The sequence below is a fragment of the Lemur catta genome, chromosome 19 (genome assembly GCF_020740605.2).
Source record: "Lemur catta isolate mLemCat1 chromosome 19, mLemCat1.pri, whole genome shotgun sequence".
Lineage (NCBI taxonomy): Eukaryota > Metazoa > Chordata > Mammalia > Primates > Lemuridae > Lemur > Lemur catta.
In genome coordinates, this window is record NC_059146.1 from 26,206,416 (window position 1) to 26,227,715 (window position 21,300).

Consider the following 21,300-nt stretch of genomic DNA (forward strand, 5'->3'; position numbering starts at 1 on the left):
TAATCTTCTGCTCAATTTTGGGGGGCGAGAAGGACCCTCTGGTTAAGCAAGTGGTCTCAAATTTTCTCCCTTAAATTCCTCCTTTGGAATCCCCAACGTCTGTCTTCTCTCTTAATTTATGTGGGGTTACTAAGGGGTGAGCCCCTTCCCCCGCGCAGGAGGGGGAGGGTGGGGAGGGCCCCACCCCTCTCGCTGCCCCCCGCCCGCCCCGGGAAGGTGAGGAGGAAGTGGGCCGAGGGGGCGCGGTCGGCCGCTGACTCACAGCCGCAGGGTCGGGGGTGGGGTGGGGGTGGGGATAGGCGGGGAGGGCAGGGGAGGAGGGTCCGGCGCTGGCCCGGGGTGGAGATGGGACGCCAGGATCCTGTGTGGACGAAGCCCCTGACCCCCTGCCTCCGCATGCCCCGCTATGACTCAGTTTCGCTGGCGGAGGACGGCGGGATCGTCCCAGCGATCCGAAGGGCGGAGAGGTTGGGAGACCCTCCCAGGTGCCGGCTCCCGGGAGCCCCTTCCCCCACAGGCCAGCTAGGGGCTGAGCCCAGACGCCCTCCAAGGCTTCCGCAGCGGGTCTAGCAGGCCCCGCCCCAGGTGACGTCACTCGCGCGGTCGCGCCCCTTCCACAGAGCGCCACCTGGCCTGGGTGAGGTGCCCTAGCCCTGGGAAATCTTCAGTTCCACGTTTACAAATGGGTAAACTGAGGCCTGGAGGAAAGGAATAAATCTGGCCTATGGCCCTCTTACCTGAGCTCCCAGAACCCCAAAAGCGAAGGTATGAGTGTAAAACCAGCAATTCTCAGGGCCCAGCCAGCTGACTAGGTGAGAAAATCAACCTTTCCAGCCTTTGTCCCAGCCCGGTCCTCTGCTTGGATGCTGTCCTGCTGGCCTTCACCTGGGGAATGCTTCATCCTTCTAGGCCAAACTCTGACATTAATTCTTCTCTGAAGACTTGAGTGACCCTCTCCCCTCTCCACCCGACTCTGGGAGAACTTGAACCCTGAGAGCCACCTAGGTTATAACTGTTTCTCTGTGTGTCTCTTCAGGCTGTGAGTTCTTCAAGGGCAAGAGTAGACTTAATTGATTTCGGGAGCTCACCCAACCCAGCCAGACCCAGAATGCAGCTCAACAAACATTTAGCCAACTGAATGAGAACCCCAGTTCTGTGTGACCTTGGGCAAGTCCTTTCTCCTCTCTGGTTCTCAGCTTTCCCATCTGTGAAATAGGAGGGGTGGCGCTTCTGAGTGCTATCTGTACTACAGCAGGAATCAGCACACTTTTTCCACAAAGGTGAAAATGGTACATATTTTAGGCATATTAGACATAGGGTTTGGTTCCCACATTTTTTCTTATAACTGTTTAAAAATGTGCAAACCATTCTTGGCTCTAATGCCATACAAGACGGATAGCAAGACCCCTGCGTTAGAGAGCTCTCCAACATGTGCACAAGGAGCCTGAACAAGGATCTTTATGGCAGCAGTGTTGTGAGAGCAAGAAATTGGAAATAACTTAAAACTGTCCATCAAGAGGAGGAAAGAGTGAAACCCTTGCACATCCCTTGTCAGAAGTGTGGGGCAGCATCTAAAAAGAATGAGACATGTAAATGACATGAAGGAGTTTTCAATGTATTACGGGGTAGAAAAAAACCCAAGTTGCTTAATGATACATGAGGTATGAAAAAAAATCAATGAAACACCTAAGGTACCATATACATGTGTGCACACACAGAGTAAAAGGTCTAGAAAAGTCCATTCCAAATTCATTGCAGGGGTTGCCAATGGGATGGGGAGTGGGATTGTAGGGAATTTGGTGGTCACAGAGATCCCAAGGCTCATCTTAAAAATGCCAAATTCAATCCTGCTTCTAGGCCTTTGCACTGGCTGTTCCATACTATGCCTTAACATGTTCTTCTCTGGGGTATTTGTATGGCTGTCAGGAAGTTCTCTGCTCAATTGTCCCCTTCTCAGAGATCTTCTCTGATCCCCCTGTTTATTTATTTATTTATTTATTTTGATTTTTTGAGACAGAGTCTCACTCTGTTGCCCAGGCTAGAGTGCCGTGGCATCAGCCTAGCTCACAGCAACCTCAAACTCCTGGGCTCAAGCATTCCTCCTCCCTCAGCTTCTTGGGTAGCTGGGACTACAGGCATGTGCCACCATGCCTGGCTAATTTTTTCTATATATTTTTAGTTGTCCAGCTGATTTCTTTCTATTTTTAGTAGAGACGGGGTCTCACTCTTGCTCAGGCTGGTCTCGAACTCCTGACCTCCAGCGATCCTCCCGCCTCGGCCTCCCAGAGTGCTAGGATTACAGGCATGAGCCACCGCACACCTGGCCTGATCCCCCTGTTTAAAGCAGCCACCCCAAGATGGAAAACTGAGTGGCCAAAGGGCAGAGGATGGAGAAAGACTTTTCATTGTACACCATCCTGTACCCTTTGCATTTCAAACCAAGCGAATTCATTACCCATTCACAAACTAAATGAATTAAGAATTAAGTAAAATTTAAAAATTAAAAATTTGACATTAAAAATACCCTGAAAGTAGCTCCCCTAGTCATTTTCTCATCATGTTCTCTGTTTTATTTTCTTTGTGACAGTTGTCTGTGTCTGAGATGACTTCATTTCTTGGTTCCCTTGTTTGCTGTCTCTGCCAACTTAGGAGGCCACCCCCACAGGGCAAGGATCTTGGTGGCCTGGCCTGGTTCATGGCTGTGACCGTGGCCTGGCACACAGCAGGTGCCCAATACATATTTGCTAACTGACTAGGCAACTAATGTTTGTTTTTACAAGACAGTGTATTTGGAATCACTTATGTAATTAAAATTTAATAAAGACTCTCCCTGATGTCCCCTTGAAAACAAATGAAAAATAGGAAGAGATTATTGAACTGGGTGATCTCTCAGAATCTGTTCACTCTAAATATTTCAAAAACATTTCGTTGGGATTTTTTTGTTTTCTTATTCTGGTCTGCATGGTGGTGGAATTTCCCCTCTCATAAGACTTTTCTGTGAGGAAGTAGGAAAAGGGGAAACAGGCATTCTGGGGTTCCTCCAGCGCTTGTCTTCCTTCCTCTGGTCCATGTAGCTGGGGAAGGGGGCAATTTTCTTCCTAAGTTCTGTTGAGGTGTCAGTTGAGCGGAGGGTCCCCAAAGGAGGACAGCTGTCAGGCCTCCAAGTCCAAGACGGAGCCCGAATGGGTGCAGGTGAGCTTCCCTGCCCCATCTCGCCCTTTCTGTAACACAAAATGTGGGAGAAAATGAATAAGAACCCCTCCTTGCCTCTCAGCACCTACTCCCCTGCCTCTGGAAGCAGCACTATTTTCCTCTGAGGGACCACCACAGCCCATCTCTCAATCCATCCGGGTTTGGGTGGAGTGCACCCCAACCCCAAATGCTAGGGTTGGGCGTGGGAACCCAGCGTGGCCAATCAGAGACACAGGGACTGGTCAGGCACGTGACCCCACGTGGCCAATGAGAAGCAGCCCTAGCTCGAAGGCGGCAACTGCTGGGAAATTGGCTAGCTCTCTCCCTCCACTGGGGCATGAAAGGCTGGTGGGATGTGTGCCTGGAAATGCAACTCTCTACTACCCCGTGAGAGACCCTGCAAGGGAATGAAGCCAACTCAGACGAAATAAAACTAAGAGATGGTTCCTGATGACAAATTCTGACAACTGCATGCAGCCATGCCTTAAGGCCCTGAACTCTTCAATGACATGGTCCAGTAAATTCCATTTTGCTTTCCCAGGTTGAGTTGGGTCTTTGTCACTCACCACTCAAAGAATCCTGACAAGTACCTCCTTGTGCTGCTGGGAAATTATCAACGGTCCCCCGTCACTCACATGATATTCAGCAGGCTTCCATTTCTGCCATGCGAACGCCATGGGGCTCTGGGCCCAGCTTCCTCCCTCACATTTCCTCCCTGACCCCCACCCCGCTCCTTGGTGCACCTCCACCTCTTTGGACATCTCCAAATTCCCCTCTGTTATCTGAGCCCAATTACAGCCTCTCTCGTCCAAGACCTGGACCACACTGAGAGATGTCCTGATGGTATCTGCTGTGCATCTGGGCCTTGGAATTGGTCATTAACATTCTCTGAATTTTTCTGCCTGGGTGTGGGGATGTGCTTGGGACGGGGGGCTTTACAGAGCATTACAGGGGCTACATTTCTTGGAAGGGAAGCACAGTTTCTTCTTTTCCGCATCCTGCCATCATGCCCAGCACAATGCTTCAGGGCTAGGAGTGAGAATGTATTAATGTATCAAGCAAGTCCCTTGTCCTTACTGGCTTTAATTTCCCCACCACTAAGAGGGGTAGGGGGGCTGGATTAAATGCTCCTAAGAGAAACATTCGAGAACATTCGAGAAACATTCGAGTGCTGGTCCTTACCTCCCAGCACTCTTCTGAGGCCTGGCAGAGCTGAGAATAAGCTTCAGCGATGACGTTGGCCCTGGAGAACAGAGGAAGGCCCTTAGAAGGGGGCCGTTCTCCTACCGCCCCACCCCCCATTCCACCCCACTCCAGCCCACCTTAACTCACTTGCAGTACAGCCCTCCCCCAGGAGGTAAATCTGGGATGTCCTCTGAGGCCAGAGTCGTAAAAACTGTGTTTAGGCTGGGGGGCTCCTGAGCAGAGGCACAGAGCTCTGAGAAAAAGGCAAGAGTTATGGGACAGTCCTTCCTTGCCTACTGCCCCTCCTGCTCCGCGTGTGCCTGCTCACCAGCGACTCTGCGGCCCAGGGCTGTGTCCAGTGCCAGCTCCCTCCTGATCGCCTCCTCGCAAGGCCTGGGAGCCCCAGGGAAGCAGACCAGGATGCAGGTCATGTTGTCCAGGCTGCCCTGAAGAGGGTGAAGAAAATGGAGCCCAGTGGGAGATAGTTGAAGGCAGAGCTTCCCCAGCAGTCCCGGTCTCCAAGTCCCCCCTCCTCAATCTGGTTATGCCCCTTTCTCTCAGATCCCACCCACCTGCCAGTCCTCTCGCACTTGGCCCAATCCCTTAGATCATGCCCCCGCCTTGTCCTAGGCTTGTCCTACTTAATGCTAAAAGATAACTACGCTCCTTCTCTGAGTTCCGCCTACTCTGCTGTCTACCTGCTCTTCCATTTCCGGCACTAATCATACCTCATGCCCTGGCCCTAAGGCTTACAACGGTCCCATTCCAAAAGACCGCGCCCCTTCTCTTAAATCCCTCCCACTCACCTATGTGGCGCTACTACTCTCCCATTGTGCCTCGAAGCCCTCAGGCCCCGCCCTACCCATATTTTGGCCCCGCCCATTCCAACAGACCACGCCCCTTGGTTGAGCCCCACTCCCTCCTTCTCTAGCTATATTCTAGCTTCTCCTTCAAAGCCCGGGAGGTTCTTGCCCCGTAGTGCACCAAGCTTCAATAATGCCACGTCCCACCCGCAGGACCTTGCACAGACACGTGTCCAACAGCTGCGCGCAGAGAAGCTCTGGGGCCAGGCCCAAGCGGAGGCGGGAAGCCACCAGCCCTGCCAGGTCAGCACCAGACATAGCGTCCCACACGCCGTCAGAGGCCAGGACCACGAACTCGTCCTCAGCCTGCCGTGCCAGTGCGGCCACCTCAGGCTCAGCGGAAACGAGCTGCAGCTCGGGGGGCCTCCCTGGAGCCTCCTTGTAGGCAAAGTCGCCCAGTGCTCGCGACACAGCCAGAGAGCCCTCGATGCGCCGGCGGCAAATGGTGCCGCCCGCGTCGTGGATTCGCTCCCGTTCCCGGGGCCGGAGAGGCCGGTGGTCCTCGGTGCTGAAGGCCACGGCGCCGGCACGGCTCAGCACCGCGCGAGAGTCACCGCAGTGCGCCAAGTATAGAAAGCTCGGCGAGACGAGCAATGCCACCGCCGTGGAGCCGCCCGGTTCGCCGCGGGGCCAGAGCGAGCGCAGGCGCTCGTCTGCATTCAAGAAGGCTCGGCGCAGCGCCCAGCGCACGCCGTCGGGCTCGCCAGGCGCGGGGCCCAGCGCCTCGAGCACGTGGCGTGGCAAGTGGCGCGCGCCGAAGCGAGCAGCTCGCGCCCCTCCGTGGCCATCGAGGACAGCGAAGAAAGCCCAGCCAGGGGGCAGCCCAGGTAACGCGAGCCAAGCGCAGTGGGCGTCCTCCATGCGCGCGCGCCAGCCCTGCGCTGCACTGGCCCCAAAGCGCAGCCCCCACGACACCGCGGCACCCCCGTGTGGCTGCTGGGCGCATCGCGGCGCGGCCAGGAGAGACTGAGGCCCGTCGGGGGCCCTGCACCCCGCCTCCCCCTCCTCCTCCTCTTCCTCCACCTCCTTCTTTGCCTTGCGAGCAGGCCAGAGGAGACGCTCCAGCAGGCGAGCAAAGGCCGCCATCCTTCAGCCCTGGGATCAGGAAGGCTCCACCCTCCACACCTGCCCCCCCCCTCCATTAATCCCCTCCGCTGTGAGATTTTAAACTATCTAAATCTCCTTCCTGTCCCTTGACCTGCACTTAAGTCGGGTCACTAGAGGGAACTGCACTTCTGGTTCTCCACTCTTCCGCATCTTCAGAGGAGGATTTGGGATCTGGGTTAGGAAAAACGGTAATACTGTAGTACCAAACTATTATATAGCACTTACCATGGGTCACACACCATTATACATCATCATCTCCAGTTTACGGGAAGAGGAAACTGAGTCACAGAAGAAGTAATCGGTTTTACAGGGAAATTAACTCTAGAATCTGTTCCCAACACAACATGCATGGTTTCAGGTACCAGCCCTGCTCAGTCCAAGCTCCGCTTACCTCATTGGTGCAGCCCCCCAGACTCAAAACCTTTAAATACCGTACTTTTTAGTTCGACCCCTCCCCTGTGGTCCCCACCCTCGGGCCTTCTGTTGCTTTCTCTTCCAAGTCTCGCCCATCCCTTCAAGCACACAGCCTCAAACCCTTCCAATTTTCGCAGTCCTGGCATCGCTTCTAACTCCGACCTTGCCCAATTATTTGAATAACTATAAATTGGTTTAAGGCCCACCCATGTCTGAGTTCCTGCCCTTGCCTCAAAAGTTTGAGTCGTTTTCTCCCGTCCCCTTTCCCACTGCCTCTGCGAAAATAGATTCGGATCTAACCTCGGAGCCTTAGAATTTTCCTACCCCCTCCTCAATGACTAGCTCCGTCCCAGCCCACTCTGAGATGCAGGCCCCCATCCTCTCGCCAATGCCCCTTCACCTTTCTCTTCCCTGGCCCCTCACCTACACTAGGCCCCGCCCCTTTTCCCCTAAAGGCGGCTCCCCGTTGCGTGTAGACCCCGCCCTCCAGGCCGCTTTCCACTTCATCCCGGCCCAGTCGCCTACCCTCCTGGCTCCGCCCCTCTAGTAAAAAAGCCCCGCCCCTCCCACGCGAGCTCCACGCTGTTTCCCCGCCCCCTCGCCCTCCCTCAGGTCCCGCCCGGCCTGTGCTCTGGCCCCGCCCCCGGCCCCGCGCTGCAGTGCCTTCCCACCGCCGCCCCGCCCGCCCCCGCCGAGCCGAGCCGAGCAGAGGGCGGCGGCGGCGGCTGCTGGAGCGGCCGGGGAGGAGGAGGCGGCGAGGATGGCGGCGGCGTCCTGGGCGCGGCGGAGATGAGCTCCAGCGGCCCCGGGCCCAGGGCGGCGCGGCCGGAGTGGGCGGGGGGTCCCGATGCAGGCCCGAGGGGGGCCATGGGGCAGGTCCTGCCGGTCTTCGCCCACTGCAGTAAGTACAGAGAGGCTTGGGCCTGGTGTGGGGCCCAGAGGCCCAGGTGGGGGTCCTCCCCGGTATCCCTTCCGCGCCTGCCCGCGGGAGAGCTGGGATAGGGGGAGGAGGCGAAGGAGACAAAGGAAGCTCTCCCCTCCCCCCGCGCTGTGGCTGGTGACTGGGGCAGCCTGACCCGGAGGACCCGGGTGAAATAGGGTGGAGGTAGGGGGCACCGAGATATGTGGCGAGGGGTGCGCTGGACTCTGGGATGTATCGCCTGGCCCCGCCCGGGAATGAGGACGCGTGCAGGGAGCTGTCCCCGGGCTCTGGTGCTGGCCGCAGCTGGCGGGGACGGGTTGAATGGAGGGGTAGAGCCAGGATGGAGAAGAGAGGTCAGGCTCCCCATCACTTATCTTTGAATCCTACCCCTGTATTCTGCCCAAGAGGCACCCCCGACCTCGCCCAAATTGTCCAATCTCCTGTCTCCGGAAAACAGCCACCCCTGGGTTGGGGCAAGGACTTATGGGTCCTTAGCAGGCTTTACCGCTGATTAGTGGTAACCCTTGGGAAGACCCAGTCTGCTCCAGCCCTCTGATTCCTCAGCTGAGGTGGGGGGCGTCAAATTTCAATTTCCAAACAGTATTGAGCATCTCCTGGGTGCAAAGCCCCAGGCTGGCTCTGAAGGGCTGGATTCCCAATTGAAAACTCTTGGCCTGATCCCCACGATCTCTGAGTCCATGTCAACCATTCTCTGTCCCACACTCAGGGATCTGACAGCTGGGGATTTCAACACTCTCAAATCTAGCTACTTGCATGTCTTGAGTGTCCAGATGCCAAAATTCTAAGAATTTGTGGTTTCAACATGTTAGAGGATCATCCTAACATTCTAAGATCTTGTACTTAACTTTGGATTATAAAGGGAGGACCTACTGATCTCCCCCTCTTACCTCTGCCCTCATCTCTCATCTCTGTCCCCATAAGTCGCTCTGCTCCTGTCACAACCCTCTGTTCCTCAAATATGCCAAGCATCATGCCTGCATCAGGGCCTTTGCACTGCCTTTCCCCTCTACCTGGAAGATTCTTCCCTAGACATGTGCATGGCTTCCTCACTTCATTCAGGTCTCTGCTCAAATATCTTATTAGAGAAGCCTTCCTGACCATGCTGTCTGAAACAGCATCCCTTTACTTTCACGAGTACCTTGCATTATTTTACTCCATGAACTCATCCGCACCCAGCATCATATATTCACTTGTTTATTGTCTGTCTCTTCCAGAGTGTTAGCTCTATGAGGGCAAGGATTTTGTCTGTTTTATTCACAGCTGTATCCCTAGGGGCTAGAACAGTGCCTGGCACATAGTAGGTGCTCAATAAATGGCTGTTGAAACAATGAATTGAAACTGTCTAAGATTCCTAATTTGAAGAGTCTTTGATTAAGGTTCTAGCTTTGCACTTCTAAGACTCTGAGCCTCTGATGGCAATGAGGTTTACAGCCTGTATGCAGAATGTTCTAAAAGTCCTATGATTCACATATTATAAGATTCCTTATTTCGGACCATCCAAGATTCCAAGACTTGCAAACTTCTGTGATTCGGACAGTCTGAGCTTCTAAGAGTCTTCGATTCTTTCCCTCTCGCAGAAGAAGCTCCGTCTACAGCCTCTTCTACCCCTGATTCCACAGAAGGTAAGTGGATGGGGAGGATGTGAGGGGGTTCACTACTAGGCAGGTCAGGGTCCTGCTCAGAGAAGCTCACATGGTTCTCATTCACGCACTGTAGGAGGGAACGACGACTCAGATTTTCGGGAGCTGCACACAGCACGGGAATTCTCGGAGGACGAGGAGGAGGAGACTACTTCGCAGGACTGGGGCACCCCCCGGGAGCTGACCTTCTCCTACATTGCCTTCGATGGTATAGTGGGCTCCGGGGGCCGCAGGGATTCAGCTGCCCGCCGCCCCCGGCCCCAGGGCCGTTCAATCTCAGAACCACGAGACCCGCACCCTCAGCCCGGCCTGGGCGACAGCTTGGAGAGCATCCCCAGCCTGAGCCAATCCCCAGAGCCCGGACGCCGTAGTGATCCCGACACTGCTCCCCCGGCCGAGCGGCCCCTGGAGGACCTGAGGCTCCGGCTGGACCAGCTGGGATGGGCGCCCCAGGGAGCGGGATCCGGGGAGGACTCTGCCACCAGTAGCTCCACTCCACTGGAAGATGAGGAACCCGATGGATCGGAGGTGGGAGAAGCTGGGGAAGGTGAGATGTCCGAGGTGCTGGGACCAAAGCCAAGAGGGGTGGGTGGTCTCTCCTCAGGGAACCTCCAAGGAGAAAGCTCACAGCCTTCTCTCTCTGCTGCGCCAGCATTGGACCTACAACTCCGACTTGCTCAATCCTCACCGCCAGAGGTCTTGACTCCCCAGCCCAGTCCGGGCTCTGGGACCCCCCAGGTGGGTACGCCGTCCCCACCTGGATCCCGAGATTCGAACTCTGGTCCTGATGAGCGCTCACTGGAAGCCGAAGAACCCCAGCTGGAATGGGAGCCAATCAGGGGACAGTGCCTGGATAGCACGGACCAATCAGCATTCACGTTGGGGCCACACCTTCTAGGTAAGCGGCATGTGAAGGTGTTCCATTGGACTACAAGGAGGCAAAGTGTGAGGATTGGCATTTGAAGGGACCAACCTCACAAAGGAACAGAGGCTAGTGGCAGCAGGCAAGAGGTATTGCTATTGGCTAGACTTCATAAACACTGGCCTTTTAAAAATTTTCCTGTTATCTGAGATTATAATTGGCTCTTTAGATATGATTCCCCGCCCACTTGAGAGTTAGTCCTTCTTCGAGCATTAGGATTGGCTGATTGCTATAAAATAGTCCTCCCTCTTTTGGAGTGCTCCCCCTAGAGGTTGATTTTGTACAGGCCAAATCCCTGAAAAACTAAAGCTCTCTCCTAGATGTGGCCATGGGACATTTACAAGTAAACTCTATGCCTTTTTGCTCTGTTGCCCAGGCTAGAGTGCCGTGGCGCCAGCCTAGCTCACAGCAACCTCAAATTCGGGCTCAAGCGATCCTCCTACCTCAGCCTCCCAAGTAGCTGGGCGCCTACCACCATGTCCATCTAATTTTTTCTATTTTTAATTGCCCAGCTAATTTTTTTTTTCTTTTTATTTTTTAAATAGAGACGGGGGTCTCACTTTTGCTCAGACTGGTCTCGAATTCCTGACCTCAAGTAATCCTCCCGCGTTGGCCTCCCAGAGTGCTAGGATTACAGGCGTGAGCCACCGTACCTGGCCAAACTCTATGCCTTTTTAAAACTCTTCTTTTCCTTGACTACATCTGTTGGCCAGTTGTACAGAGACCCAGCCTTAAAAATATGCTCCGCCTCCAGGGACAGCCAAGGGTTGGTCGTAGACATCAGGGCTTTCCGCTGTTTACAAGAGAGTTCCAATTTTGGAATTGTCCCCACCTCTATGGACAGCCATTGGCTGGGTAGAAAGGGGCCCCGCCTCCCTACTCCCTTCCTTCGGGTTCCACTGAAGTGGGCAAAATCCCCGAGAAGCAGCGGTGTCCGCGGCCTCTCACTCGGAGCCGAGATGGGGAGTAAAGGTGGGCTTGTGGGGCGGGCTGGACCCGGGCTGGGGGATGGTGGAAAGGGGTCCAGATTCGCTCTTATCTCCCTCAGATTTGGGATATATTTCCTGTTGGTCTGATTCCCCAGCGCTGCAGGCTAGGGCTGGGGGATTGAGGGGGCGTCTAGGGAGGGTGTGGAGGGAGCATGGGGTCCCCTCTCCTGGGAGCCAAGGCTTTGGGGCCCAGGAACACGGAGGCCCCCTCCCCCAGCCTTGGGCCCAGGCGGCGCTGTCACTCAGAGGCTGGACATGCCAGCACAGCTGCGGGGTGAGGCCCCCTCCCCCCAGCGTGCCTAAACTTAGACCCCGCCTCAGGCGACCTGGCTCCTCCCCCACCCACTGGCACGGGGCTCCCGGGAGCCTGCCCTAAAGGGCCGGGCCTTGGGGAGGGGAGGGGGCTGCCCTATTTAGAATGAGAGTGAGAGTATGTGTGTACAGAAGTGAGCGAGGTCAGCCTCTGAGAGGGGCCAGTGGGATGGGTCAGTTTGATTGGAGTGAGGGTGGGAGAAGGGAGAGGATCTGGAAAGAAATAGGAGGGTATTGAGCTTCTGGATCAGGGCTCAAATGGGAGCAGATTTTCAAAGTTTATTACAACCATAGATGTGTCAAAAAAGAAAAAAAAAAACCAAAACTTTAGATGGATGAGATGAAACATTTGGGTCCAGAGGTCACTGGTCAGGGTTCAGATTGGACCTGGAAGTTGGGAGATGAGCCTAGGGTCTAGAAAGGGGTCAGAAATTTGCGATAGAGCTTAGAAAGGAGTATGGTGTTATTAATACATTTAGGACATAGAAAAATGTGTTGGTAAGGGTATAAAGGGATATCATTTTACACCTATCAGGTTGGCAAAAGTTAAAAAACAATAATATCTATTGCTGGGCAGGATGCTGGGAAAAGATCACTCTCATGCTGTTTGTGGAAATAAGAATTGTTACTGACATCTTGCTAATAAGCAATCTGACAAAATTTATGACATTAAAAAATACATAACCAGTCCACCCCGCATTTCCAACCGTGGAAAATAGAAGCTCTAGGAGGTAGGAATACCTGTGAAACGGTGTTGCTTGCAGCACTCTTTGCAGAGGAGGAGTTAGGAAACAGTGACTGACCCAGCAACAGGTACATGGCTGAATAAAATGAACAATGGCACAGCCACACTACAGAGTACCATGTAGTTCTTAAAAAGAATGAATTAAGAGCCATTCTGGTTGATGAGAAAGGAATTGTAGGAGGAAAAGTGGAGTGAGAAGTACATGATGCAGAAAAGTGTATCTACAATTCCATTGTCATAAATAATGACCAAGAAGCATTGGTTTGTACTTCTGTGTCCACAGATAATTATATGGGGAGGAGCAAGATTAAGGGGACATGCTAGATGGTTAACTTTCCTTTTCCAGGAGACTAAGGGAGACAAGCATGGAAAAAAAGAGGTCACTAAAAATTTGGAAATAGGGTTAAGGCTCAAACAGGTGTGTCAAGAAGTCATGGTTCAGCCGTGGGACAGGAAAAGGGAGGTCAAGAGATCGGCCAGTCCAGGTACAAGCCCCAGCCTGATGCCCCCCACCCCTCCACAGTGGCCGACCTGCTGTACTGGAAGGACACGAGGACGTCGGGAGTGGTCTTCACAGGCCTCATGGTCTCCCTCCTCTGCCTCCTGCACTTTAGCATCGTATCCGTGGCCGCCCACGTGGCTCTGTTGCTGCTCTGCGCCACCATCTCTCTCAGGGTTTACCGCAAAGTGCTGCAGGCCGTGCACCGGGGGGATGGCGCCAACCCTTTCCAGTGAGAACCCCTGGCCCCTGACCCTAAGCCCTGTCCACACCCCAGCGCTGACCCATGACCATAAATCAGGCGCTAACTCTCATCCTGGCCCTGACCCATCTGATCCTTTTTTCATCCTGATCCTTTAACCTACCCTCCTACCAACCCTAATCTGTGATCCTAACTTTGTACCCTTGAGCCCTTTTCCCGACCCTGACCTTGACCCCAGCCCTCTACACGTACTTCCTTTGCTTTGTGCCTCAGTCCTAACTCTGGTCTTCTCTGCAATCCACATTTCTTGCCCATTTCAGCCACCGCATGTCCCACCACCAGTCTGAGCTTATTGCCATTGAGTCACCCCACACCCTTTTGTACCCTCAGGGCCTACCTGGATGTGGACCTAACCCTGACTCGGGAGCAGACGGAACGTTTATCCCAGCAGATTGCCTCCCGCATGGTCTCTACGGCCTCGCAGCTGCGGCATTTCTTCCTGGTAGAAGACCTCATGGACTCCCTCAAGGTGCCCTGAAACCCTCACCCCCACCCGGGTTCCCAGCATTCACCTCTGTGCCCCTGCGGGGTGGGAGGGCCATTGCTGGGAGTGCCCTGTGGGTCTGCTCACCCTCTCCCTCACCCCCAGCTGGCCCTTCTGTTCTACATCTTGACCTTCGTGGGTGCCGTCTTCAATGGTTTGACCCTTCTCATTCTGGGTGAGCTGGGAAGGCTGTGGAGGCAAAGTAGGGAGCGGGGGTGTTGGGGTTTGGTGGAAGACAGGGCTCCAGATGGAGCTGTTTATCTCCTGGGAGCACCCTGACCTCCATCTCTGTCCCCACAGGAGTGATCGGTTTATTCACTGTCCCTCTGCTGTACCGGCAGCACCAGGTGAGCGTGGCAAGCCTTCAGGTCCCCACCCACCCCGGCCAGCAAAACAGAGGCAATCTGACTGCCTCCCTTCCAGAACCTAGGTCCCATGCACAGATGTCCCAGCCAGACACAGGTGTTCTGGCTGCTGCCCCTCCTCAGTAGAGCTACAGTCTAACTAATATGTTTCAAGAGCTGGAGACAGGCATTTTCGTTGATGTCCCCTGACAGCTGGAACCCTACTGACATAGCCCAACTCACAGCAGGTGGACTAACTGATGCTCCTATCTGAGGGTGGATGCCATCCAACTGGCATGTCCTAGCCGGAGAGAGGCAGCCTGGCTGATGTCTTCTCTCTGTGACACAGCTTGAGGCTGAACAACACCCACCCCAGCCAGAAAACAGGCAGAGATTAATGTCTTCTGTCCCTGACACCACCAGGGACTGATAAACATACATTCCAGTTGGAGACAAATAGACTGATGCTGCCTATCCCCACACATAGTCTGGGTCTGACACCCGTCGCAGCCAAAGACAGGCAGACTGATGCCCTGACCCCTGAAACAGCCAGGGGCCTCACATGTCACATTCTGGTGGGATGGCTGTTGCTGGGACACTGACATGAGCAGTACCAACTGACATCCATCCTATCCAGAGACAGGCAGACAGACTGACACTCCCTTCCCCAGGACAGCCGAGAGCCAGATGATACTTGCCCTGCCAGATAGTTCTAACACCCTCCCTTGCAGCGGGGGGGTGGTCACTGAGACTCTCAAAGTCAACTAGCACTGTGAATTAAACTAGTATTTAAGTCAGTCCACTCAGGGACCGGACACAGAGCAGGGCCCAACCGACTGAGCCTACAGCTAGAATCTCTGACTGCCAAAGTATTTTATTAAAGAGTTGAGGGTGGAGTGGTGGGCCACTCCCCACAACTCCTGAGTTGGAGGTGGGGGAAGAAGTAGCCTTCGTTCACCCCTGCTTGGTCTCCCCAGGCCCAGATCGACCAGTACGTGGGGTTGGTGAACAGTCAGTTGAGCCACATCAAAGCTAAGTAAGGGCATGGGACCAAGACGGATGGGCGGGGGTGGTGGTGGGAGGAGCTTGGGAACCTTTGTCTTCTACACCCTTACCCCAAATCTCCTGGGGCTGAATGCCCCCTCCTCAGAGAAGGGTGAGCAACTATGCCAACACAGGCCATTAGGTGGAGGGCAGGGGCAGGCTTTGGGCTCCCAGCCAGTTCCCCCACCCAGCTCTCCCCTTAGTTCCCGGATGCCTACCTAGTCTCTTGCCCCACTTCATGATGTCACCCGTTTCTCCCTCAGGATCCGAGCTAAAATCCCAGGGACCGGAGCCCTTGCCTCTGCAGCAGCCACAGTCTCCGGATCCAAAGCCAAAGCCGAATGAGAAGGGCGTCCCTGTGCCCCCACTCCCAGCAACCCTCTGCCCCCCTTCCTCTCCCTTCCCTCCCCACCCTCTCCCCTTCTCGGCCCGAGCCATTTCCTGGTGGGTGTCAGGATCACTCACTAGGGAATCTGCGCAAATTGCCTGAGCAGCCAGGACTACATCTCCCAAGAGGCTCTGCTCCAGGAGTCCGGGAAAGGCGAGGCACTTTGGCCGCGGCGCCTGCTGGGACTTGTAGTCGACTAGACAGGGCACCGCCCTGCACTTCTGTGACCCCTGCCGCTGGAAGCGCCGTGAGGGGTTGGTGTCTCCTGGACGCCACTAGCCCCAACGCTGGGGCTTTGCATGGGGCCCAAAGGAGGCCTGAGCTTGGATTTACACTGTAATAAAGACTCCTATGGAAAACCCAAGGCCTCCTGTACTTCCAGACCCCTCCTGCACTGAAAAGCACTTAAATGACACTCCGGAAGAACCTTCCCTATCTCTGGCGAAGAAGTCTCCTTTACCATCTAATTAGGTTATGAAATGATTGAAGGGAAGAGACCACTCATTCCAGGGCTGGCCAAGCCTTGACAGTCACTGCCTGTGCCTGTGCTCAAGGCAGACATCACTAATCGCTCCCACACTCTGCCTCTGTGCAACCACCTCACCTGAGCCCAGAGCCATGTGTCATACAGCCTCTGGATGCCCCCCACCCCCAAACATATCTAAACCTCTTCCTCATCCTACCTGATTTCCAACTCAGGCATGTCTCACTGCCTGCATTGTCACCAGGCCAGACACCCAGATATGGCCCTGGCCTCCTACTCCCTCACCTCCCACATCGAATCAGTCACGAAGTCATGTTTATTCTACCTTATAAACATCTCTCATCCACCCACTTCTCTCCATCTGAATTGCCTTGGGACCAAGTATAGGGCTCAATGGCCTCTCTGGGCCTCAGGCTCCAAAGCCATAAACTGGGAAGGGGGAAACAGGGAGGGGCGGGGGAGAGATGGAGGAGACTGAAGTCTTAAGATCCACTCTCTCTTGGCTGTGACCTTGAGCAAGTGACTTCACTTCTCAAAGCCTCAGTTTCCGCAAATGGAAACTGTCCCCATAACTGTATCTACATATAAAGTCCTTGGCACTGGCACAGGGCCTGGTACGTAGTATATCATGGTAATGACATTGCTTCCCAAACCTCAGTCATTCCCTCATGACCTTCATGATCTTTATACCACCTGTTCTGCTATTCACTGAACATTTTCCTTTGAATTGGTTTATTATTTAAAAATATAACAAATGTCTTTCAAAAAGAACTGTTACTTCACCAGCTTGAAAGAAGCCAGTATTGCTCACCAGAAATAGATGATAATAAAAAGAAACACAAAAATATTAACATTTAAAATGTTTGCTCATGAATCACCTAAAATCATCTCACTTGCCCCTAGCGAGACATGTCACATATTAGGAGATAGATGATGACATTCCGAGGAGTAGTTACAGCCTCAGAATTTGCATACAGAGGTGCCTACTAGCAACTATCTAACTAAAACAAAGAGGGCTTAGGGGACCTATATTGCATCTGGATTTGCCCAGCAGGGACAATATTTTAAATTTTCAAATAAAAAATAGCAAAATTTTCTAAACATGCTTTTATTCACATTTTCCATAAGGCAAAATGTCCATTTGTCTATCTCAAAGAATGGTGGGAGAGGAACTGGTTGAGATTCTGGGGCCAGGAATGGCTAAAGCCTCCAAGCCCACCCTTGGTACCCTGGCTGGAGGCAGGAAACAGACTAAAGATTGAAACAGCCTTTACTGAGCGCCTCTCAGTTGCCTGGTCCAGTGCCAGACTTTTACATCATTACGATTCCTCCAGTAAGATCAGTTGCACTTGTCCTGTTACACAGATGTGGAAACTGAGGCTGAAAGAAGGATAGTGATAATATTCCTTCATTCATCCCACAAACATTTACTGAACATCTGCAATGTCCTCAAGTATATTTTAGGAATATGACAATGAACAAAAATAAAGTCCATGGTTTCGTGGAGCTGATATTCTAGCGGGAGGAGAGATACAATAAACAAATAGAATATGGCAGGGAGTGACCAGGACAATGGAGGAAAGTCTAGCAGGGTAAGGGGATAGAGTGACAGGGCTTGCTATTTTAAACTGGGTGGTCAGGGAAGGCTTCACTGAGTGGTGATATTTGAGCAGAGGACAGAGAGAAGGGAGGCATCGGGTCATGTGAACATGTGGAGAAACGGAGATCCAAGCTGGGGATCAGCAGATGTGAAGGCCCTGAGGAGGTGACATGCCTGATGTGGGCAGCAAGATGCCCAAAGCCAAGGCTATGAGGGAAAAGGAGTATGAGATAGGGTCAGAGGGGTGAAAGAGGCTAGATTATAGGGGTTGATAAAGTGGATTGAGAATTTTTACTTTTGCTCTGAGATGGAAGTCATGGAAGAGTTTGATGCGAGGGAATGATGCTGTTGTTAAAGGATCACTGACTTAGGGTATTAAAGGATCACCATTTTTGTAATAAAAATGATGACGTTACAGGTTCAAGTCCCCCAGGTGGATGGACTGTGTGAACTGGGGTTATATCTAGTGTCTAAACTCAGTGTCCTAGGTGCTGAGGATGATAAGGTCTGTGATCCCCAGCACCTAGGACAGTGCCTGGGACACAGCAGACGCTCAATAAACAGTGCTCCGTAGGCCTCCGCAGTTCCACAAAAGAACAGCAGGTGGCGCACCAGCCCCACCACCGCCTGCCCGGAGTCTCGCGGGACAGGCTAAATCAGACTTTAGCAGGAACCCACTCACTCCTCCGCAGGAGAAGAATTCAGAATATTCAGCGAAGGCGCTTCTGAATGCCGAATTATGAGTCTCTCCTCTTAAAAAACTGACTTTTCACTTTGGAAAAAGGGACTCCGGAACCCTTTAACAGCTAGCCAGGTCCCCGGGCGCTGCTTCCCAGAATGCGTGGCGCTATGTAAATGACACGGTTTTCTGAGTGCAAATGATTCATGCCATGCAGGCAGAGGCAACATTTTGCAAGGACATCTGCCGTGATAAAGGTATGGAAAGAATTTATAGATGTGGAAATCAACCATCGTACATCTTCCGAAATTTCACGACCATAACTGTAAAAGGTAAGCGTTTGCGAACTTTATATACCTTCAGGGGCGCTAGTGTATCCTGCCCGGATGATCCTCAGTGGTCTGGGGTGCAGGCTTCAAACCTGTAGCTGTCTAGCGACAGAGTGGTTCAATTCCACCTTCCGGGCGGGGACAGTCTTTCCTTTTTGCTTTACCTTAGCATGCGGGTTTGCCGAACCTTAGCTTGCGGGTTTACCACGGGAATGCTCCTCCACCCTGCACCTGGAGAGGTCGCTGCGGCCTTCCACATCGCAATTTTTTTCTCTTTTTGTGTGTGTGTGTTTTTGTTTTCTTTTGTTTTTTTATAAGAAGAAGAAAAAAGAAAGAATCAAAAAGCCCCCACATCGCAATTTATAGCCTATGCTGCAGGGGTTTCTGCCTGTAGTTACTTTTTTTTCTACCGATCCCACCCCCATCCCCGGGGAAGAAAAACTCATCTACACAGTTCACAGTTCTAGGATATTTCCAGTTTGGAAGTTATCCTGGATTTCTCTCCTTCATTTGCTTACTCATTTAGTCATTTGCTCACCCATTTATTTAATCACGCATGCACTTACTAATCAAATATTTGCTCATTTGTTCATTCTGTCATTCACTCATTCGACAAGCATCTGCTCGCCTGGCCCTGCACTGGGCAGCGCTGGGGACACAGTGGGGATGATAACCCTGGCCCTGGCCTATTGGTGCACTCAGTCCAGTGCGGGAGACCAACATTAAACCATCATGTAATTACACATTTAATTAACAACTATAAAGGTGATAACTGCTGGGAGCGAAAGGTACGAACATATGAGGCCAGGCCGTGCGCGGTGGCTCACGCCTGTCATCCTAGCGCTCTGGGAGGCCAAGGCGGGAGGATCGCTCGAGGTCAGGAGTTCGAGACCAGCCTGAGCATGAGCGAGACCCCCATCTCTTTAAAACATAAAAAATAAAAATTAAAAAAAAAAAGAGGCCGGGCACGGTGGTTCACGCCTGTAATCCTAGCACTCTGGGAGGCCGAGATGGGCGGATTGTTTGAGCTCAGGAGTTTGAGACCAGCCTGAGCAAGAGCGAGACCCCGTCACTACTAAAAATAGAAAGAAATTATATGGACAACTAAAAATATATAGAAAAAAATTAGCCGGGCATGGTGGCACATGCCTGTAGTCCCAGCTACTCAGGAGCCTGAGGCAGGAGGATCTCTTGAGCCCAAGAGTTTGAGGCTGCTGTGAGCTAGGCTGCCATGGCACTTTAGCCTGGGCAACAGAGCAAAACCCTGTCTCAAAAAAAAAAAAAAGAAGAACATATGAGGCTATTTAATAAGGAGACCGAAACTTCTGGGGTGTCGGGGGAAAATTAAAGCCCTTGGCCGGGCGAGGTGGCTCACACCTGTAATCCTAGCACTCTGGGAGGCCGAGAAGGAGGATCGCTCGAGGTCAGGAGTTCGAGACCTGCCTGAGCAAGAGTGAGACCCCGTCTCTACTAAAAATAGAAAGAAATTATCTGGACAACTAAAAATATATAGAAAAAATTGGCCAGGCATGGTGGCGCATGCCTGTAGTCCCAGCTACTTGGGAGGACAAGGCAGAAAGATTGCTTGAGCCCAGGAGTTTGAGGTTGCTGTCAGTCAGGCTGACGCTTCGGCACTCTAGCCAGGGTGACAGAGCAGGACTCTGCCTCAAAAAAAAAAAAAAAAAAAAAAAGCCCTTGAAGGGTGAGAAGGGTTTAACTAGCAGAAGGGGAGAATATTCTGGGATATTTGGAAATCAGGGTGGCCCCAATAATGGCAGTGGGGATGGTATAACTGCACCCTCACCCAGAGCCTAGCACCAGCATGCACAAGCTCACACTCCTCACAGCAGCCCCATTCTGCAGATGAGGAAACTGAGGCTCAGGGAAATGTCTCTTGTCCAAGGTCACCCAGCTTTGGTAGGCTCTCAGACTACCCAGCACATGCTATTTAGTGCTGCCCTCTATTGCCATTCCTGAGTTAGCTTCTCATCACGTCCTGCTGTCCTGCCTCCTAAATGTCTCTTGCATCCTTCTCCTCCTCTCTGTCCCAAGGCCCTGGCCCTGTTCCAGGCCCCTCCTCAACCCCCAGGGTCCCCAGCCAACCTCCTCCCTGCTCTCCTGCCCCAGTCTTGCTCCTTTACCTCCCGGTCACCCTCAGTCTGGTGGCTAGAGGGGTGTTCTTAAAGCACAAACTTGCCTCTGCCCTCTCATGCTCAAACCTGCCATGGCTCCCCAGTGCCCTCAAGAGGAGATCTAAACTGCTTACCCTGGGAATTTAATCGCCCACAGAACCTGGTCTCTGCTAACCTCTCTCTCCACACCTATTGCTTAAGCCACCATGAACGTGGAGCTCCTTCACTATATCATGCCCTCTTTGCACTTCCTATTTTCTTGGCCTCATCCTTCTTCTATTCCCTTCTGTACTCTCTATTATCCTCTCCGACTGCGGTCCCCAACCCCCAGGCAGTGGAGCTGTACTGGTCAGTGTCCTGTTAGGAACCAGGCTGCACAGCAGGAGCTGAGTGGCGGGCGAGCAAGGGAAGCTTCACCTGCATTTACAGCCGCTCCGCACCGCTGCCATCACCGCCGGAGCTCCGTCTTCTGTCAGATCAGCGATAGCATTAGATTCACATGGGAGAGCGAACCCTACTGTAAACTGGGCATGCGAGGGACCTAGGTTGCTAGTTCCTTATGAGGATCTAATGCCTGATGACCTGAGGTGGAGCTGAGGTGGTGATGCTAGTGCTGGGGAGTGGCTGCAAATACAGATTATCATTAGCAGCGAGGTTTGACTGCACAATAAATGTAATGCACTTGAATCATCCTGAAACCATACCCCCGCCCCTGCTCCCCATCTGTGGAAAAATTGTCTTGC

The 21,300-nt window shown here is 53.0% G+C and overlaps 2 protein-coding genes and 1 non-coding gene across 3 annotated transcripts; 2 read left to right on the forward strand and 1 right to left on the reverse strand.

Annotated features, from left to right (window-relative positions):
* Nucleotides 1-2,941: 2,941 nt before the first annotated feature.
* Nucleotides 2,942-6,326, reverse strand: PPM1N (protein phosphatase, Mg2+/Mn2+ dependent 1N (putative)). The gene is made up of 5 exons (XM_045531417.1): nucleotides 5,397-6,326; nucleotides 4,706-4,823; nucleotides 4,525-4,630; nucleotides 4,375-4,435; nucleotides 2,942-3,221 (listed from the first exon to the last, which is right to left on the reverse strand). The coding sequence occupies exons 1-5, from the start codon at nucleotides 6,324-6,326 to the stop codon at nucleotides 3,153-3,155; spliced, it is 1,284 nt and encodes a 427-aa protein (XP_045387373.1). The 3' UTR covers nucleotides 2,942-3,152.
* Nucleotides 6,327-7,417: 1,091 nt separating this feature from the next.
* Nucleotides 7,418-15,692, forward strand: RTN2 (reticulon 2). The gene is made up of 10 exons (XM_045531416.1): nucleotides 7,418-7,662; nucleotides 9,282-9,326; nucleotides 9,421-9,891; nucleotides 9,997-10,242; nucleotides 12,836-13,043; nucleotides 13,404-13,542; nucleotides 13,663-13,732; nucleotides 13,858-13,904; nucleotides 14,879-14,937; nucleotides 15,209-15,692. The coding sequence occupies exons 1-10, from the start codon at nucleotides 7,551-7,553 to the stop codon at nucleotides 15,288-15,290; spliced, it is 1,479 nt and encodes a 492-aa protein (XP_045387372.1). The 5' UTR covers nucleotides 7,418-7,550; the 3' UTR covers nucleotides 15,291-15,692.
* Nucleotides 15,693-18,476: 2,784 nt separating this feature from the next.
* On the forward strand, nucleotides 18,477-18,563 carry TRNASTOP-UCA. The gene has a single exon. It is a non-coding gene; the product is annotated as a tRNA-Sec (tRNA).
* Nucleotides 18,564-21,300: the final 2,737 nt, after the last annotated feature.